The sequence below is a fragment of the Lynx rufus genome, unplaced genomic scaffold (assembly GCF_022079265.1).
Source record: "Lynx rufus isolate CCGP_SWC_20201006 ecotype Redwood Valley unplaced genomic scaffold, mLynRuf1.p SCAF_4, whole genome shotgun sequence".
Classification (NCBI taxonomy): Eukaryota; Metazoa; Chordata; class Mammalia; order Carnivora; family Felidae; genus Lynx; species Lynx rufus.
The window spans coordinates 77,380,443-77,398,410 of NW_025814856.1; the positions used below are offsets into that span (position 1 = coordinate 77,380,443).

General features: G+C 44.8%; 1 protein-coding gene across 1 annotated transcript in view; it reads left to right on the top strand.

Moving 5' to 3' along the window:
* The window catches only part of LAMB4 (laminin subunit beta 4), a 98,802-nt gene that overhangs the window by 39,760 nt on the left and 41,074 nt on the right, over positions 1 to 17,968 (top strand). Inside the window, exons 14-20 of the mRNA XM_047097118.1 lie at positions 1,521 to 1,706; positions 3,936 to 4,051; positions 4,844 to 4,964; positions 12,945 to 13,122; positions 14,509 to 14,652; positions 16,058 to 16,289; positions 17,028 to 17,185. Of these exons, the coding sequence (XP_046953074.1) occupies positions 1,521 to 1,706; positions 3,936 to 4,051; positions 4,844 to 4,964; positions 12,945 to 13,122; positions 14,509 to 14,652; positions 16,058 to 16,289; positions 17,028 to 17,185 (1,135 nt within the window). The remainder of the gene's footprint in view (positions 1 to 1,520; positions 1,707 to 3,935; positions 4,052 to 4,843; positions 4,965 to 12,944; positions 13,123 to 14,508; positions 14,653 to 16,057; positions 16,290 to 17,027; positions 17,186 to 17,968) is intronic.

Sequence of the window (17,968 nt, forward strand, 5' to 3'; positions counted from 1 at the left end):
AGTCTGCTTTTAGGTAAACTGGCTGGCACCAACTGTCTCAGGTCAAGTGCCCTAGAAATAGAGCCCAAGACTGGATTCAGGTGCATGGGATCCAGTAAGGAAGTGTTATTCAGGAAAGCTCTGTAAGGGAGTGAAAGAAACAAGAGGAGGGAGTAAGATGTAGTGTCAGGTGAAACCAACATTGGATTGATCCATGAAGGAGCTCAGAGGCATAAACCGCAGGCAAGGTTGTCCCGTCTGCTGGGAAGACAGGGTCAGCCTTTTATAGCTCTCATCAAGAAGCCACTGGCTGTGAGCTACCCTCGGGGACAGGGGTGGTGGGGGGGGAGGGGTTGGGGAGGAGGTACGGGAGGGCAATTCTCTAGAGAAGGAGGCAACCGTGAGCTCCTAGAAGCCACACACACAGCAACTGCGGGTGGTGGTGCACCAACCAGGTAAAGGGGATCCCCGAGGGGCATCTAGAGTCTACTGCATTTGTGAGAGTGTTTCTGAAATGTTTGAAAGACATTGCATGTAGACAAGTTTACATAGATATCTGCTGAAACCTAATCTGACGATATAGTTTCTTATTTACATTTCGGTCTCCAGTGCAAGGTTCTAATCTCCTCCGTGGCCAGGACTGTGTCCTATTCATCTTTGCATTCCTAATGCAGGGGTTGGCGTTGAATGGTTGCTCAATAAACACTCAGCAAATGAGCGGTTTGGGGTAGATCGCAGAGCAACTTGAACCCCAGGCTAAGTCCTATGGGTGTGATTCCGTTGGCAGTTGGGTAAGAGTGTGAAACGCTTATTGGCAGCTGTGCGTCATGTGGGTTGGGTTAGGGAAGGGGTGGAGAGAACGGCCAAGGCACTGTTATAGCGAGACAGGCAAAATGCAACAAGAGGCAGAATTCTGCTGGATGCTGTGAGCATGGGGAGACAGATGCAAACGTCATTAAAGTATTATCTCCAGGTTCCAGATGGCTCTAGGCTGACATCCGGGAGAGACCATCCGGGATGCAACCCAACGTGTTACGCGTTTCATACTTCTGTGCCTCCAAGCAGATAGAAGAGCGTTTCTCGTGTCTGCATGGAAGAAATATCAAAAAAAAAAAAAAATCCATGTGGGTTTTCTCACTGTCGTGCATAATGAGGCAACGTCCACGAAGGAAGCATGGGAATATTTTCTATCCTTCCTCATTTTGGCCGGAATCCCACCGTTGTATCTGAGAAAACCCCAGGTCACCAGCGTGGAATGTGTCCAATTCATTAGCACGTGGGGTACTTAAGTTTAAAGTGGTTTCCAGTGACACGGCTTGGAAATCAATCACTCTATACAGTAACATATGTTCCAAAGCTGCGGATTCAGCACATCTCAGATGCCTTCTGGATCGTATCCTGGCTGGAATAATTTATCCGTGACTTAGATGGATCATGTACACATCAGGAAATATGTACTTTTTTTTTTTGTCCTGAACTCTTTTTTTTTCCTGCTAGGACTCGACTCTAGCAAAGCTGAGTGCATTCTTCTCCAATTTTAGGGCTCAGTGACTTTTGGCCAGGTGCCTGCTGTTCACGGTGTTTTCCGAGAACCAGTTCCTGGAAGCCCTACTGCGTGGACTGGACCTGGATTTGCCCGGGTTCTCCCTGGGGCTGGCTTGAGATTTGCCGTCGACCACATTGCCCTTCCCATGGACTTCACCATCGCCATTCGCTATGAGATTCAGGTATCCGACTTCTTCTTCAAGGGTAAAACCTGCCTGAGGTAGTACATTTTCGAACGAAGACTTTCCATTCCGGTCTTGCTAGATAGGGTCGTCAGAAAATGATTTGCAGAAAAAAAAAAAAGAAAAAACCACACCAAAAAAAAAAAAAAAACACACACACAAAAAAACAAAAAACAGAACATCTGGAGGGCATTATAAATCAAAGGGTTTCCTAATGATATTAAAACAACACACTAAGCCAGAGGCATGTGTGCTCTATTCCGTGGAGAGAGGCTAGAGCGGGGTTATATACTGAAGGTACAAGGTCTGAGGAAGTGGTGATGGAATGTTTGTATAAGAACAATAAAAAACTAAAATAACACAAATTCTGCCCTCCTTGGGCTTTTTTCTAAGAACTTCACAGGCTCACCTGTGTGAAGAGATTCTGACTCCTAGGGGTACAGAAGAGGCGTTTATTTGCACTTGGCTTTTACCCTGAAACAAGAGCAAAACTAAAAGCAGGCTGCACCTCGTGGCTTCCCTGGCCTTCCCCCCGCCCCCGGCCCCACCACCACCCTGTCCCCCTCCCCCTGCCTTTTGAGAAATATCGAAGACAGAATAGAAATCAAATTAGAAAAACACTTAATCTAGAGCAGTGGTTCCTCACTTTTTCTTCGCATAATCTTTTCAATGATAATCTGACACCCCACAGACCATCTGCCCCAAAAAGTGTTTTGTGAGGCTGGGGGTGGTCTCAGGGTCCCCAGAGTCCCTCCAGGGATCACACTCTGGAAGTGCTCATTGTGTGTTACACAACCAAAGCTGCTGACCTGCTTTGAAATTCTTGATATGACATAATTCTCTGTTTCTCACTGATAAACAAAAGCCAAGGGACTTGAGTGAACTCGGACCTGGTGAGTATAAGAAGTCATTAAAAATATAAGGTACAAATTTTTCCGTAGAACACATCTCTGACATCTTTATTTTTTAAATTTTTTGGTTTGAGTTTTATTTATTTATTTTGAGAGAGAGGGCATGGAGTGGTGGGGGGAGGAGGGGCAGAGAGAGGAGGAGAGAGAGAATCCTGAGCAGGCTCTGCACAGCCAGCACAGAGCCCAGGGCAGGGCTCAGTCTTATGAACCACGAGATCATGACCTGAGCTGAAATCAAGAGTCAGGCGCTCAACTGACCGAGCCACCCAGACGCCCCTCTGACATCTTTAAAAAGCATTTCCAGGGTGGCTGGAAATGCCCGGGTGGCTCCGTCGGTTAAGAGTCGACTCTTGGTTTAGGCTCAGGTCATGATCTCATGGCTCCTAGATTTGAGCCCCACATGAGGCTCTGCACTGACAGTGTGAAGCCTGCTCAGGATTCTCTCTCTCCCTTTCTTTTTCTGTCCCTCCCCCTTTTGCATGCGTGTGCGCTCTCTCTCTCTCTCTCTCTCTCTCTCTCTCTCTCTCTCTCAAATTAAATAAACTTAAAAAAAAAAGCATTTCCAAATTGCATGGCTTTCAGAATATAGCTAATTATTATATGCTATAAATATCTATACATATTTAGATACATATAAATAGGTTTAGTAATATATTTATTTTAGTAATAAATGTAAAATAAGAAAATTTATGTAATAATATATTTATATAATAATATTTAAATTTTTAAATGTTTACTTACTTTTCAGAGAGAGAGACAGAATTGCCAGCAGGGGAGGGACAGAGAGAGAGAGAGAGACACAGAATGTGAAGCAGGCTCCAGGCTCCGAGCTGTCAGCACAGAGCCCCACGCGGGGCTCGAACTCACGAACAGCGAGACCATGGTCTGAGCCAAAGTCGGACGCTTCACCGACTGAGCCATCTAGGCACCCCTAATATTTACATGATAAGATGAAAAACAGTATATATCTTTTTGTGAAGGATTTGAAATGTTCATGTTTGTTTAGTGATCCAGGGACAGGATGAATCAGTGGACTTTGGGGGAGACAGACGTTAAAGACCAGCCCTGTCCGGAGTACCAGGGTGTTTCGAGCCTATGAACTAGAGCTATGGCCGGAAACAACATTCTGTCTACCCAAACCGCCATTCAGCTGCCAGCGTGTTAGAGCTGATGGCCAACCGCTAAGACTTCTCTCAGCTCCAAAGTTCCCTGTTCTGAGGGGGCCGTGGGTTACAGATTTGATGGCAAGGGCTGTCTGTTAGGCGTGTGTTGTGTATACGTCCTCACGAAAACGTGCTTTTATGTCACGCCCGTGTAGCCCGCAGCCGACTGGGCTGTCCAGATCCTGGTTAACCCCCTCGGAAAGAGCAAGCACTGTTCACGTGAGACCCCATGGCCACGACCTCAGTCCTTCCCTTTACCGGCGACTTCCAGGTATGCTTGGGACCTGTCCTCAAACACAGTAGCCTTCTTAGAATTTTAGGCCTCTATCAATAATTTGTAGCAAAGAGCTCAGCAGGAGAAGAGGTGTATTCAAGGAGACTGTGACATTTATTAAGCACTTGCTGTGTTACACTAAGCTTCATGTTTAAGATCATATCTCGCTGACGACTCAGTGAGGAAGACTTTCTCTTCGTCAGGTGAGGAGGAAATTCAGAGTGAGAATACCTGGAGACCTGCCCCAGCCTCGTAGCTGGTGTATAACAGAACCAGGATTCCAGCCCAGATCTCCTGATTCTCAGCCTCGAACGTTCCTTTCCCATTCCCCAGATGGCCTTGAGAGGTGAGAAAGTGAAACGCTCCGAAAGTAGGAATAAAATATTCAGCTGGCAGTACCTCAACAGCTGAGAGTCTCCAGGGCAAAAAGCTGCTGATTTGGAGGCCACTAATTTCACATCGGAGATTTGTGGCAAACTAAAATGGAGACCCTGTTGAGAGCATGGTAGACAGGAGGAAGGACTTCCGTTTCCATCCTTTTCCCAAAGCACTTATGACAACATGTGGCTGATGGTTCCCAAGGCTTTGCTACTTGGCACAATCCTATGGAAGAGCCACAGAGAACCTGAGTGTGATTTTGCTTTCCACTCAACCCACCCGAGCTGGTCTAGACCTGGCCTCTGCTCTGAGGCAGAACCCACTTCAACGCTGGGAGAAGCAACTATGGCTGCTTAGGTTATATAACTGTACTTTTGTCACTGAATTTCTGCTTTATTTCTCTTAATACAGAATCGTGCTGCTTCCCACGCCCATCTGTTTAGAACCAGATGTACAATATTCCATCGACGTCTATTTTTCCCAGCCTTTGGAAGGTGGGGCCCACGCTCATTCACACATCCTGGTTGATTCAGTAAGTATCACGAAGCGACGTGGGTGCTGCCTTCTAAACTGAGCCCCATGATAATTCTACTTGCAGACTCGATGGTAAAATGTTTCTTTAGAAGTATAAATGAGGTTGTTGCGTTATAAGAAAAAAATCATGCGTTCTCTATAAACGTCACCAGCACTGAGTGCAAACCTTACGGCACAGCACGTGTCAGCAACGGTTTGCAGTGTCTTGCAGTCTATTAGTTAGTCTTCACGACAGTCTGTGAGGTAGCCACTGTCATTGTCCCTAGTTTACAGACGACAGAAATGAGGCACGGGGTCACAGAGCTAGTGAGCGAAGAGTCAGGAATGACAGCCAGGCTCCCTGGTGCCAGAGCCTCTGCTCTGAGCCACCACAGCGTGCTGGCACCACGGAAAGTTCCGGGAGACATTCTCCCACGTTCACGGTCACCATCTTGGAAGCTCCGCTTTATGCGTGAGCTTATTGTCGTCATCAGGGTGCTCATGTAAGTACGTACGCAGATGTTTTTCAGTTCACATTGTATCACGAGCGTTTTCTTATGGTGCTTCTGTAGTCTTCTTATTTTTCGGAACGATGCACAATATTTCCTCGAATGACTTCTTTCAATGTCTTTCCCCCACAGAGTTGGGCCATAGATGTTTCTTCCAATCCCTTTATTCTGTCCCCAGCTTCGGGCCCAGGGTAGACACTTGGCAGAGTTTGGGCACTGACGAAATTTAAGCTTTCTTTTACCTATCTATTCCCTACTTGCCAAGGTTTTCTGACTCTTGAAATAAACTGTCAAATGAATTTCTGGAAGGTAGTCTCCAATGTACGTTCAGGACGATTGGCAATATGTAAAATTATCAGTTTCATCCCACCCGCAGGAGAATTGTATAGAATTGTGTGGGATCTCTTAGAAGTAATTTTGTGGATAAAAGCCAAATTATATTTTTTTAATGTTTATTTGTTTTTGAGAGAGAGAGAGATACAGAGTGTGAGCGGGGGAGGGTCAGAAAGAGAGGGAGACACAGAATCCGAAGCAGGCTCCAGACTCTGGGCTGTCAGCACAGAACCCGATGCCGGGCTTGAACTCACAAACTGCGAGATCATGACCTAAGCTGAAGTCGGACACTTAACCGACTGAGCCACCCAGGCGCCCCAAAACCAAGTTAATTTGTTATAGTTGCATTTTTAAATATTCATGAGAATCTTCTAATATCATGATTTCATTGGCAAACTACTGCCCTACAGAGTTTTATTGGCACATGAGCATGGTCGTGGTCATTTGTTTATATATTATCTACAGCTGCCTTTAAGCTACAAAGGCAGAGCTGAGTACTTGTCACAGAGAACTCAAGGGCCACAAAGCCAAAAATATTTACTGTCTAGCCTTTTACGGGCAGCTTGACAACCCCTGACTTAGTTGTATGTCCATATTTCATGAGTTGTGTTTTCAGTGTTCAATTCTTAACCATCAAACATTTTAAATTTATACCTGGCACTTTGCTACTTTATCATCTACTATGGAATTCAGTATGAGACAGGTGTACCTTGAATTCTATTCAGTAAGTTCAGGTATTGTAACATCAAAAAAAAAATTGTGTAAGATTATTTGACCAGTTGTAGGATTGCAAGAGTTAGCAAAAAGGAAAAGAAGGAAAGAAAGCAAGAAAGCAAGCAAGCAAGAAAGAAAGAAAGAAGAGAGAAAGAAAAGGGCAGAGAAGGAAGAGGGAGGAAATGATGGTGGGAGGGAGGAGACAAAAAGCATGGTGCCCAGTTAGAGTTGAATATTGTATAAATATGTCCCAAATATTGCTTTCAAATACTATATGAGACATAGTAAAAAATTATCCATTGTTTCTCTGAAATTCAATTCCACCTGGGTGATTTGTATTTAATCTGGTGACCTTCACCAAAGATGGTCTAAATCCTGCACCTGGAGGGCCACGGGAGATTGCAGTGAAGTTCTGCCCTGTTACGGTAGAAATGAAGAGGAAAGTCGAAACAAACTCTTGAATGAGGATTTGAATTCTCGTGATTTCCCTCTCCGTGTAAGTCATATTGTCTCCTGAGGAGCTTTATAGAACCACACTCTTGGACCACCACGTGAGTCACAAAGTAAGAAAATCAAATCCAACAGATTTAATTTAGGGGGAAAAAGCTAAAAGTTGGGAACCCAGGCAGACTAAAGAAAGGGAAAGGAAAACATTAAGTAATTCCCAAATCACAAAGGGATTTTATTATTATAATAATAGCCATGAAACTCAAATTGATAAGAGCCAGGATATGCCTCAGTTTATTTTTTTAAGTTTATTTATTATTATTATTTTTTTAATTTTTAATGTTTATTTCATTTTTGACAGAGAGAGAGGCAGAGAATGAACAGGGGAGGGACAGAGAGAGAGGGAGACACAGAATCTGAAGCAGGCTCCAGGCTCCGAGCTGTCAGCATAGAGCCCGACACAGGGCTTGAACTCACAGACCGCGAGATCATGACCCTAGCCGAAGTCGGACGCTTAACCGACTAAGCCACCCAGGCACCCCAGTTTATTTACTATTGAGAGAGTGAGAGAGAAAGTGCGAGCGCACATGTGCTAGTGGAGGAGGGGTAGAGAGAGATGGAGACAGAGAAAGAATCCTAAGCAAGCTCTCGTCTGATGTGGGGCTCGAACCCACGAACTGTGAGATCATGACCCGAGCCAAAATCAAGAGTCAGATACTTAACCAACTGAGCCACCCACGCACCCCAAGATACTTCTCATTTAAAACAAAAAAATTTAAGTTTATTTATTCTAAGAGAGTGTACGAGTAGGGTAGGGACAAAGAAATGGGAGAGAGAGAGAATCCCAAGCAGGCTCTGAGATGTCAGCACAGAGCTCATTGTGGGGCTCGAACTCACAAACCATGAGATCATGACCTGAGCTGAAATCAAGAGTCAGACACCTAACTGACGGAGCCACCCAAGTGCTCCGATATTTCTCATTTTAAATCCACATCTTGAACATTTGGAATTTTGTAAATTCCAAAGATGATGGCTTGATGCTGTATTTCATGCATCCATGCAAATTACCCGCTCGTCACCTATTCACTGAGCACACATGAGCTGACAATGGGCAGATACCTGGGGGTGTCAGATGTGGTCCCTGCCCTCAAATAATTCTCAGCCTGATACAGAAGACAGATGTGTAAATGAAGTCATCGCAATGATATTTGCTAGATACATAATATAAATGGATAATTTGAAATTAACTCAAAAACATATCCATTTGATCAGTTTTCAAACACGCCTTCTCTTACGTATAGCTATGAAATCCACGAAACCTGCATGAAAAGTAGGAGAGCAGCCTGATCTCGGCAAACTGCCAGAACCTCAGAAGAGATGCTAGATCCCTGTTTCAGGTCAGATTCCCCAGAAGCCAAAGCCGAGCCAGGGACTCAAGTGCACCTGATTTATTGAGGGCATGCTCATGGGAGAAGAGGAGCAAAGGGACAGGGGAAGGAACCGAGCAAGGATGGGATCTGCACTGAAGTGTAGCTGATCCCACAGGGAGCTCTGGAGCATAATTGTGCCACCGAGTTGGTCCCACCTGGAGGCAACAGGGTGGGCCTGTGTGCACCCACCTCATCCACCCCACCCGGCTCATGAGTGCATGAACTTCTGGACAGGTGGCTGAGTCCAAGTTTCTGGGAAAAAGGACAGCTGTGAGCCTTCAGCAGCCAATGCCACAGCAGCTGGTGAACGGGAAGATCCGGGCAGGGCACCCACAGTGACCCTTATAGTCCCTGACCCAGGATGTCCAGTAGGAGAAAGTCCATGCGCATTCTATGATTACAGACTAATGCAGTTACTTCCATACCACTGATTTCGCTGCTCTGGGAAGGTGTTTGCCTAAGACCTGGCCCGTTCAACGTCCCTTCTTCTCTGCAGCCAGATTAACACTTGCATCTAATGCTTTACCAAGAAGCCCGGACGAAAGCTTTGTTCAATCCCGGATGTTCCTCCTGCACAAATAGCTTTTGTTTGGAGAGCATCGTGAGACAGTTACAGATTTCCTTCACTCACCCTGATTACATGATATATGCTTCCATAAAAATGTGTTTAGAGTCAAAAACTGTATTAGACATTCTAGACTATAACACTGTCATTCTTTTAAACCATGGGATGGACTGCACTTGGTCAACAAAGTCTTTAGAAGCTTCTAGGAGAAGAAGGGAGTCAAGATATTACAAAATCCTATAATTTGACAGGGACTCTTATCATCTGGTCCATCTGCTTTGGTGCCAGGAATGGCCTCCTCTAAGCTGCCTCCAACCAAGAACTGTAGGTAGTTAGTCCCCGGTTGGATGCCCTCGTCCCCAATCCTAGCCTCTGGCTTCTTTTTGCGGGACTCTTCACTTGGTTTGTGTTTGGAGAATGTAGTCTTTTTGTTTCCACTTGAAGGTACCATGCTAGACATGTCTAAGTACTTCTCTACTGAGCAAACATTTATGAAGTGTTTACTGTAAATCAGACACTATGGTAGGCACAGGCGTGACTAAGACCAGCACCTGCCCGGACATGCTGGGCTCACTCTCTAAAAGAGAGATGCGGACGATTACATGGGAAATGGCAACGTGGTAGGGGAGCCGCTACGAGCTGGGACAGGTCACTGAATGGAAAAGCTCATTGTGACTCCAGCAGTGATTCTCAACATCCCCTGACCCAACCTCCTCTTTTTTTGTTTTTAGTTTATTTGTTTATTTTGAGAGAGCACGCACGCACAAACTGGGAAAGGGCAGAGAGAGAGGGAGAGAGAGAGAATCCCAAGCAGGCCCTGCACTGTCAGCACAGAGCCCGATGTGGGGCTCGATCTCACGAACCGTGAGGTCATGACCTGAGCTGAAATCAAGAGTCAGATGCGTAACCGACTGAGCCACCCAGGCGCCCCTTCCCAACCCATTTGTACTTTATGACAAATATTTTGTAACCCTCTACCAATTTAAAATGCAATTCATAGGCATCATAGCCTATACTTTCCAAATAACGTCAATGTGATGTGCAAATACAAAGAGACCTAAAAGGAGAGTAATTTATAGAGAAACACTATGTATTTCAATATGTATGTGCACAGGCATGAATACGCAGAAGACATAATGAGGCAGGGACATGCTCATATGTGCAGAATCACCCTACATGAGACAGCCATGAAAGCAGGTGTGTTACAAACATGTGTAACATGTTTATTTAAAACAGAGCAGGGCTTTCAACTCAGAATTGTAAACAAGGATTTCTCCTTCATGGATTTTTGGTGAGACATTCAAACGCTATAGGAGCCATGTGATGATTTTCTTTTTTGTCAATATGTCTGGGATTTCTGATCCCCACCCACTAAAAGCCAGTTAACACACCTCATTCCAATGGCCATGACAACCAAAACCACCCCCTGGAATTTCCAAAATGCCCCCTTAGGGGGCAGCACCTCCCAAACAGAACCACTGAGCCAAGAGGTTGGGGGATAACAGAATGAAAAGGGATTGAATTTAGATTTTATCCTGAGGCAATAGTAAGCCACTGAAGGTTTTAAGGAGGGGTTATCTGAACAAACTAGCTTTTAAGGAATCACTGTGACTGCAAGGTAGGAAATTGATGGGGGAAAGGGGTAAGAGTGGAAGATGGGACGTCTGTTGGTCTGCCACCATGGTGATCCAGATGGCCTCAATTAGAGCAGCGATGGGGGAATGAAGACACATTTAAGAGGTTAGATGGATCGAGCCTGTGATTGACTCGATGTTGGGGGAACATGGGATGGGTGGGGAGTGTTGATGACCAAGAGGCAAGTATCAAAGATGATCTTTTTGAGGTGCCTAAGTGACTCAGTCATTTGAACGTCTGACTCCTGATTTTGGCTCACGTCATCTCACTGTTCGTGAGTTTGAGCCCCACATCAGGCTCTGTGCTAATAGCAAGGAGCCTGCTTGGGATTCTCTCTCTCTCTGCCCATCCCCCACTCATGCTCTCTCTCTTACTCTCAAAATAAGTAAACTTAAAAAAAAAAAAAAGATGACCTCCAGTTTTCTACACCGAGTACATTGGCAGATGGTGACATTATTTCCTACCAATAGGAAAGGAAAGTGGGTTTCAGGTGTGTTGGTTTGCAGTGCCTGTGGGACAGCCAATAAGCCTGTCTGTGCAGATCTAGAGCCCATAACTGAGATGTGGGCAAGAGACCTAGATCCAGATGTCAACAATGTATTGATGGTAACCGAAGCAACACCATTGTCAAGGTCACCTAGGAAGGGGATGTGGAGTAAGAAGGGGGCTGATGAGAGAACCCTGAGGATCCCAACATTTAGGGGTGGGTGGGCGAAGAGGTGTTGCATAGGGGAGAGGTGGGAGGAGAAGAGGCAGTGAGGGTGGCCAGGAGACCGTGTTTCGAGAAATTTGACTATCAAGGAATTAGTCAAAGGGCAGAGGTGGGGGGGGCAGTGGCAGGAGAATTATATGTGATCAAGGAGGTGATTTTACAAATGGGAGAGATTTAAGCACATTGACAGGCTGGTTGAAAGGAAACGTTTAACGAAAGCACAACCTACAGAGAAGTTTCACAAAGGCTGAGGGCAGAGTGGTGGACACCTCTTCCTAAGCGCTGAGCCAGGAACGGGGCGGGGGAAGTACCTGTGAGCTGGGAGTTTGGGAGGCAGGAAGTCGGAGGCTCCATTTTCTCTGTGAAGTAAGAGGATAAAGAGACAGTGCAGGGAGGGTGAGGATAGAGGTTTGAGGAGTGGAGACGCTGTGAAATAGGCACCCAGGGTTGAGGTTCCACTTGCTGGGGTGTCAAAGGACAGAGAAGGACTGGGGGCGGGGGGCTGGGGGTTGTTGAAAGAGGGTCGAAGTAAAGGATCATGGGAAAGAGGTTCAGAATGGACAAAGGAAGAAGGCCAGGGGAGATGCCCAGTTCGCTCTTTTAACCTGACCTGGTGAATTAAACCTTAATGTCAATGCTGCTTTTTCTACCAGTTGTTCAGAATGACCAACTTGTGATCAGTTCCACTGTACCAACGCGTTCTCCGTTGCATCATCCAAGCCATTCAAAAACATTTTAGGGGCGCCTGGGTGGCCCAGTCAGTTAAGCGTCCGACTTCAGCTCAGGTCATGATCTCGTGGTTTGTGCGTTCGTGTCCCGCGTCGGGCTCACTGCTGTCGGCGCGGAGCCCTCTTGGGATTCTGTCCCTCTCCCTCTGTCTTTCTGCCCCTTCCCCACTTGTACATGCTCACTCTCTCAAAATAAGTAAGCTTTAAAAAATGTAAATGGTAGTAGGTTATAACTTAGATAAAATCTTCTCAAGAAATATAACTGTATGGCTTTTCTTCACATCAAACTACAGACGAGTCATCTTTGAGAAGACGCTTAGAACAATGCACTTGTCCCTCTAACCGCTGTATGGTCTAAGCCAGAAATTCCCAAAATGCATCTGTGAAATATTGGGTTTATGGGATGTTAGTGTTATTTGAATATAGGAGCAAGTGGTTACGTAAGTATGGAAACACAGAGTTTAAAAGTAGCTTTCTTGTAGGACTTCTCAGAGCATTAGTGTGTTAATCTACACTGTGACTCTCCAAGAGGCAGCCAGTTTGATGTAGAACTGCTCATATGTAATTGAAAAGAACAAAACTTTAAAAGGAGAGTTTTGTGGAATTAGAGTTCCCCAGTGACACAATGGGATGCACTGAGCCATAGTTTCTGAATTTATCGCACGTTGCCTAGTTAAGAGTCTTTGAAACCTAAGACAAATTTATTAGCAAGCTAATAATATATTAAGGAGGGTTAAAAAAAAAAAAGTCCCATTTTCTTTGTCCTAAGTCAATAGATGTGCCTATTTGAAGATTTCTTAAATAAAATGAAAATCTTAAAATCTTGTTTTAAAGTATTTTCTCATAGATCTCATTGTTTTTATAAGTAGAATCTTGAACGGGAGACCATTATGAATGTACGTTTTCCTTTCGTATTATTTCCAAAGCTTAGTCTGATTCCCCAGATCAATTCACTGGAGAATTTCTGCAGCAAGCAGGATTTGGATGAATATCACCTGCACAACTGTGTTGAAATTGCCTTGAAAACAGGACCTCAGATGCTCCCGGGTGCGTGTGAAAGGCTCATAGTGAGCATGTCTGCCAGGCTAAACAATGGGGCAGTAGGTAAGTAGTGGCTTAATGGGCTCTCCCGATGTGCTGCTTTTTGGGACGTGAATGAATGGATTTAATTCATTTTAGCGTCTAGTCCAAACGATCAGTGTCAATACCAATTGCCCAATGATTAGATACACAGAGCAGTCTCTTGATGTGTCGGAATCACAATGCACAGTACAGTAAATGTACAAAAAAAGGAGCCTGGCAGCGGCCGTGGACGGTTCGGTCGGTCAAGCGTCTGACTCTTCATTTCAGCTCAGGTCACGGTCTCTCGGTTTGTGAGATCAAACCCCACATCGGGCTCCGCACTGACAGCGCAGAGCCTGCTTAGGATCCTCTCTCTCTCCCTCTCTCTCTGCCCCTCCCCCACTCGCATTCTCTACCCCCTCCCAAAATAAAGACAAACATTTAAAAAAATTTTTAAAAATTAAAATTAAAAAGGAGCCTTGCAGTAGTGTTGGGATGCTAGATTCCTAGAAGAATGCTCCAAAAATACTTATTCAGAATCCTGGAATTTTAGGGTTGGAAGGAACTCTAAACAACTTCTTTCATCCTGCATCCTTTATTAAACCTTCATTTAATAAACAAGGCTATTGGGGTCCCAAAACACTAGGTAACTTGTCCATTTCACTAAGCTCTAGAGCAGTATTTCTCACCCTTTGCACTTTTGAAATTTGGGGCCGGATAATGCTTTGTTGTGGATGGGGGGTCGGCACGGAAGGCTGTTCTGTGCATTATGGGATGTTTAGCAGCCTACCTACCTGCTACTCACCTGATACCGGGAGAACCTTCCCCCCAGGTGCAACGTTCAAAAAAGTCTCCAAACTTGGTCATATGTTCCCTGAGGGAGCGAAATCTCCCCCCAGTTGAGAAACACTCGTATAGAGTGAGAGTTGCAATGAAAGCCTGGGGTTCCTGAATTCTGAGCAAAGGCTTTTCCTATTACCCGGCAGGATTCTGCCTTCAGGATGCCTACCATCTCGTGAAACATATAGAATAAGGGAAATCAAACAAATAGTCCAGCACCAACATGGATCATCAGGAATTGAAGTAATCGGAAATAATAATAATTATATTGGGACTATTATGAAAACAACTTATTTTAAGCCTTTCATTAACTTACTGAGTAACATTTATTGTTAAGATCTGTTTATTACATAATGTTTACTGAGCACTTCCTACATGCCACACAGTTCTAAAGACTTCACAGGCATTATTGTCTTTAGTCCTTATAATCCCCTGGGGTAGATCCTGTATTCTCCCCATTTGACAGATGAGGGAGTTAAGGATTAGAGAAGTATCTAATGAAAGAGAGGTGAACTAAAGCTCCCACAAGGACCAGGTGCACCCCTGTCACTTCCTGTACCTCTAATTGTCCCCTTTGTCTCCTCGCAGCCTGCAAGTGTCACCCCCAGGGCTCGGTGGGGCCCAACTGCAGCCGGCTTGGGGGCCAGTGCCAGTGTAAGCCCCACGTGGCTGGGCGCTGCTGTGACAGGTGCTCCACAGGAAGCTACGGTTTAGGACATCATGGCTGTCACCGTATGTAGCAAAAACACTGTGGGGGGAAAAGACATGCATGGGCACAACCTTGGAGTTTTGAAGGCAGGAAAATCAGAGGGGGAATTGAAAAGAGGGGGTAGGGATTGGGAATTTGGCCACACGACTTAGGCTGTCTGTCCGTGTAGATCAAGAGTACAGAAAATTTTTCCATCGTATTTCATTCCTCCATTTGGTGGGTGCCAGTGTGTACAGAGCTCCATTAGGAATCGTGAGTGATGATGAAAACATGGCCTGTGATTCTTCCAGTCCAGGGAGGATGTGGGAGCACCAGGAAATGAGTTGGCTGTGCCGACCCAGCTTTAGGATCTGGCACAGACGCCCCATGGCTGGCCAGGCTAAAACAACGATGACATTGGGAAGTCAAGAAAGGGGACAAGACTGTCACCTAGATATTACCTTCTGTGGTGCTGGGGTCACAAACAGCCATGGAACTCATTCTATAATCTCCCCATCAATCAGGGTTTAGACGGGTCTTTGTCCATACATGGTGACACATTCTCATGGCCATCATGTTCAGGGTATACAGTTCTCTGTTCATGCTGTAAACCAATAGCGAAAATACTGTTCCCCACAGAAACCTATCATAGGAACCATGTTCCTAAGGTAAAGGAGCATATATTTTCAGTCATGGTTCAGAAAGGCAGCGCCCTGGCAACTGGCTTTTCAGCACACAGTGCTTAGGTCCATTATTACTACCCCCTCCCCCGCTCCCTTTCTTAAAAAAAAAAGTGCTTGAGATGCACAAAGGGATATACACAAAGGAGCAAATGTGTCTTCCATATCCCATTTTTGTATAGGGAAGATTGGCTCAAAGGATCCACTTTGTCAGAAAGGGATTGAGCCTTTCTGATTGAGCCCAGGAAAAAGAAAAAATCCAACCATCTTGAGAAAGGTGTCATTTTTTATAATCTTAAAGTTTTGACTCACGTGATAAATGGAAGTTTACGTCATTAAAAACACATTACTTGTTGGGCGCCTGGGTGGCTCGGTCAGTTAAGCATCCAACTCTTGATTTCAGCTCCAGTCATGATCTCACGGTTCATGAGTTGGAGCCCCACCTTGGGCTCTGCGCTGACAGCACAGAGCCTGCTTGGGATCCTCTGTCTCCTTCTCTCTCTCTTTCAAAAGTAAATAAACAAATGTTAAAAAAAAAAAAAAAAAAAAAAGCATGTTCCTTGTTCAGGTCCTCTGTATAAATAGTTTGGGTGAATCAGTGAATTATTTAATAAACGTTGACCTGGTATTCAGTATATGCCAGGTTCTCAGACTCTTTATTTACCTGATTGGGATGCTACAGTAAGTTCAGGACTACAAATCAGGACCATAACTCAGTTCGCCAGCACACCACGTGCCCCCACCCAACACGTTCTCTTTCTTTATCTAGCATGTCACTGCCACCCTCAAGGCTCAAAGAGCGCTGTATGTGACCAAATAACGGGACAGTGCGCCTGCCAGGGGGAGGTGGCTGGCCTCCGTTGCGATCGGTGCCTGGCAGGCTACTTTGGATTTCCCAACTGCCGCCCTTGCCTTTGTAATGGTTTTGCTGAACTTTGTGATCCAGAGACAGGGTCATGCTTCAATTGCGGGGGTTTTACAACAGGAAGAAACTGTGAAAGGTATGGAATTCAGATGCACTTTGATTTTTAGTTTTGTTTCTTTTGTTCCGGTCTCACAACACTCTCTGAAGGACCACTGAGTAGATTCTCAATAGTATTTAAGTGTAGAATGATCTCTGGGTGGGGGATGGCCGAAACAGAGTATCAGTCCTGGTGTCCTTCAGAATCTTGTTATGAGATAGACGTTGTCTGATTAAATAAAAGCTAGGCATTTATTTGCCTGACACCTTGCTTTTTATGTCCCTGAAATATGACATGTACATTAACTGCTACTATATTGAGTTTAATGACAATACCTTGGGACTTTTATATCGAGTTTAATGACTATATCTTGGGACTTTCAATATAAATTAAAAAAATCACTTCGGGGCGCCTGGGTGGCTCAGTTGGTTGAGCGTCCTACTTCAGCTCAGGTCATGATCTCACAGTCCGTGAGTTCGAGCCCCGCGTCGGGCTCTGTGCTGACAGCTCAGAGCCTGGAGCCTGCTTCAGATTCTGTATCTCCCCCTCTCTCTCCGCCCCACCCCTGCTTGTGCTCTGTCTCTCTCTGTCTTTCAAAAATGAATAAACATAAAAAAAATTAATAAATAAAAATTAAAAACTCACTTCACAGAGCAAGCAAGCATCTTCTAAAATGTTGACTTTTGAGAGTTGCACTGTCCTCAAGCATAGCAAATCCACATCGGCTAATGTGAGTTTTTCCTGTGAACACTTGGTAAAAAGAAATTGTCTCGACAGGTGCATCGATGGTTACTATGGGGATCCTCCTTCAGGACGCTCCTGCCGTCCTTGCCCGTGTCCGGATGTTCCCTCGAGTAATCAGTATTTTGCTCATTCCTGTTATCAGGATCCTTGGAGCTCAGATGTGATCTGCAATTGTCTTCAAGGTTATGCAGGTACACAGTATAGTTCATGATGGTGTTTTTCTTCCATCCCATACTGCTATCTCAAAACATGATTCCATGCTCGTAATTTATCTGCCTCGAACAATTGAGGGGTACCGAATATGAGTTAATAGCAAGAAGACACAATTTGGGGAGTGCCTAGGTAGCTTAGTCGGTTGAACATCTGACCCTTGATTTCAGCTCAGGTCACGATCTCATGGTCCTGGGATTGAGCCTGGCATCCAGCTCCCTGCTGAGTGTGGGCTTCAGCTTGGGATTCATTCTCTCTCTCTCTCTCTCTCTCTCTCTCTCTCTCTCTCTCTCTCTCCTTCTCCCTCCTTCTGGCCCTCTCTCTCTCTAAAAAAAGAAGGCACAACTTAGTACACTGAAGCTTTACTGAACAAAGAATTTGAATGTTTCAAAAACCAATGACAAAAGCTCATTCCTCTGAGCTATAACTGTTTTTAAATAATGTTCTGGAAAACTAACTGACCAAATGAGTTCAAATCAAATTGATTTCTTTCAAATAAAATCATCACATGTTAAGTAAGATACATATGTGATTAAGTAACATGTATGTCTTATACAACATCTAACATAAGCAATTAAAAATTAAGAAATTTTAATCAAATGCTTTCTTTATATAATTCCAAACAATCCATTTGGCTGATATTTCAAAGATATAACTTCTTTTTTCAGACGTCTTGAAGCACTGATTTGGGCATCACACAGACACTGTAGAAGTCAATTCAATATTTTTGCCTGTCTCTCTACCAAACATTTTATTTTGAAGAG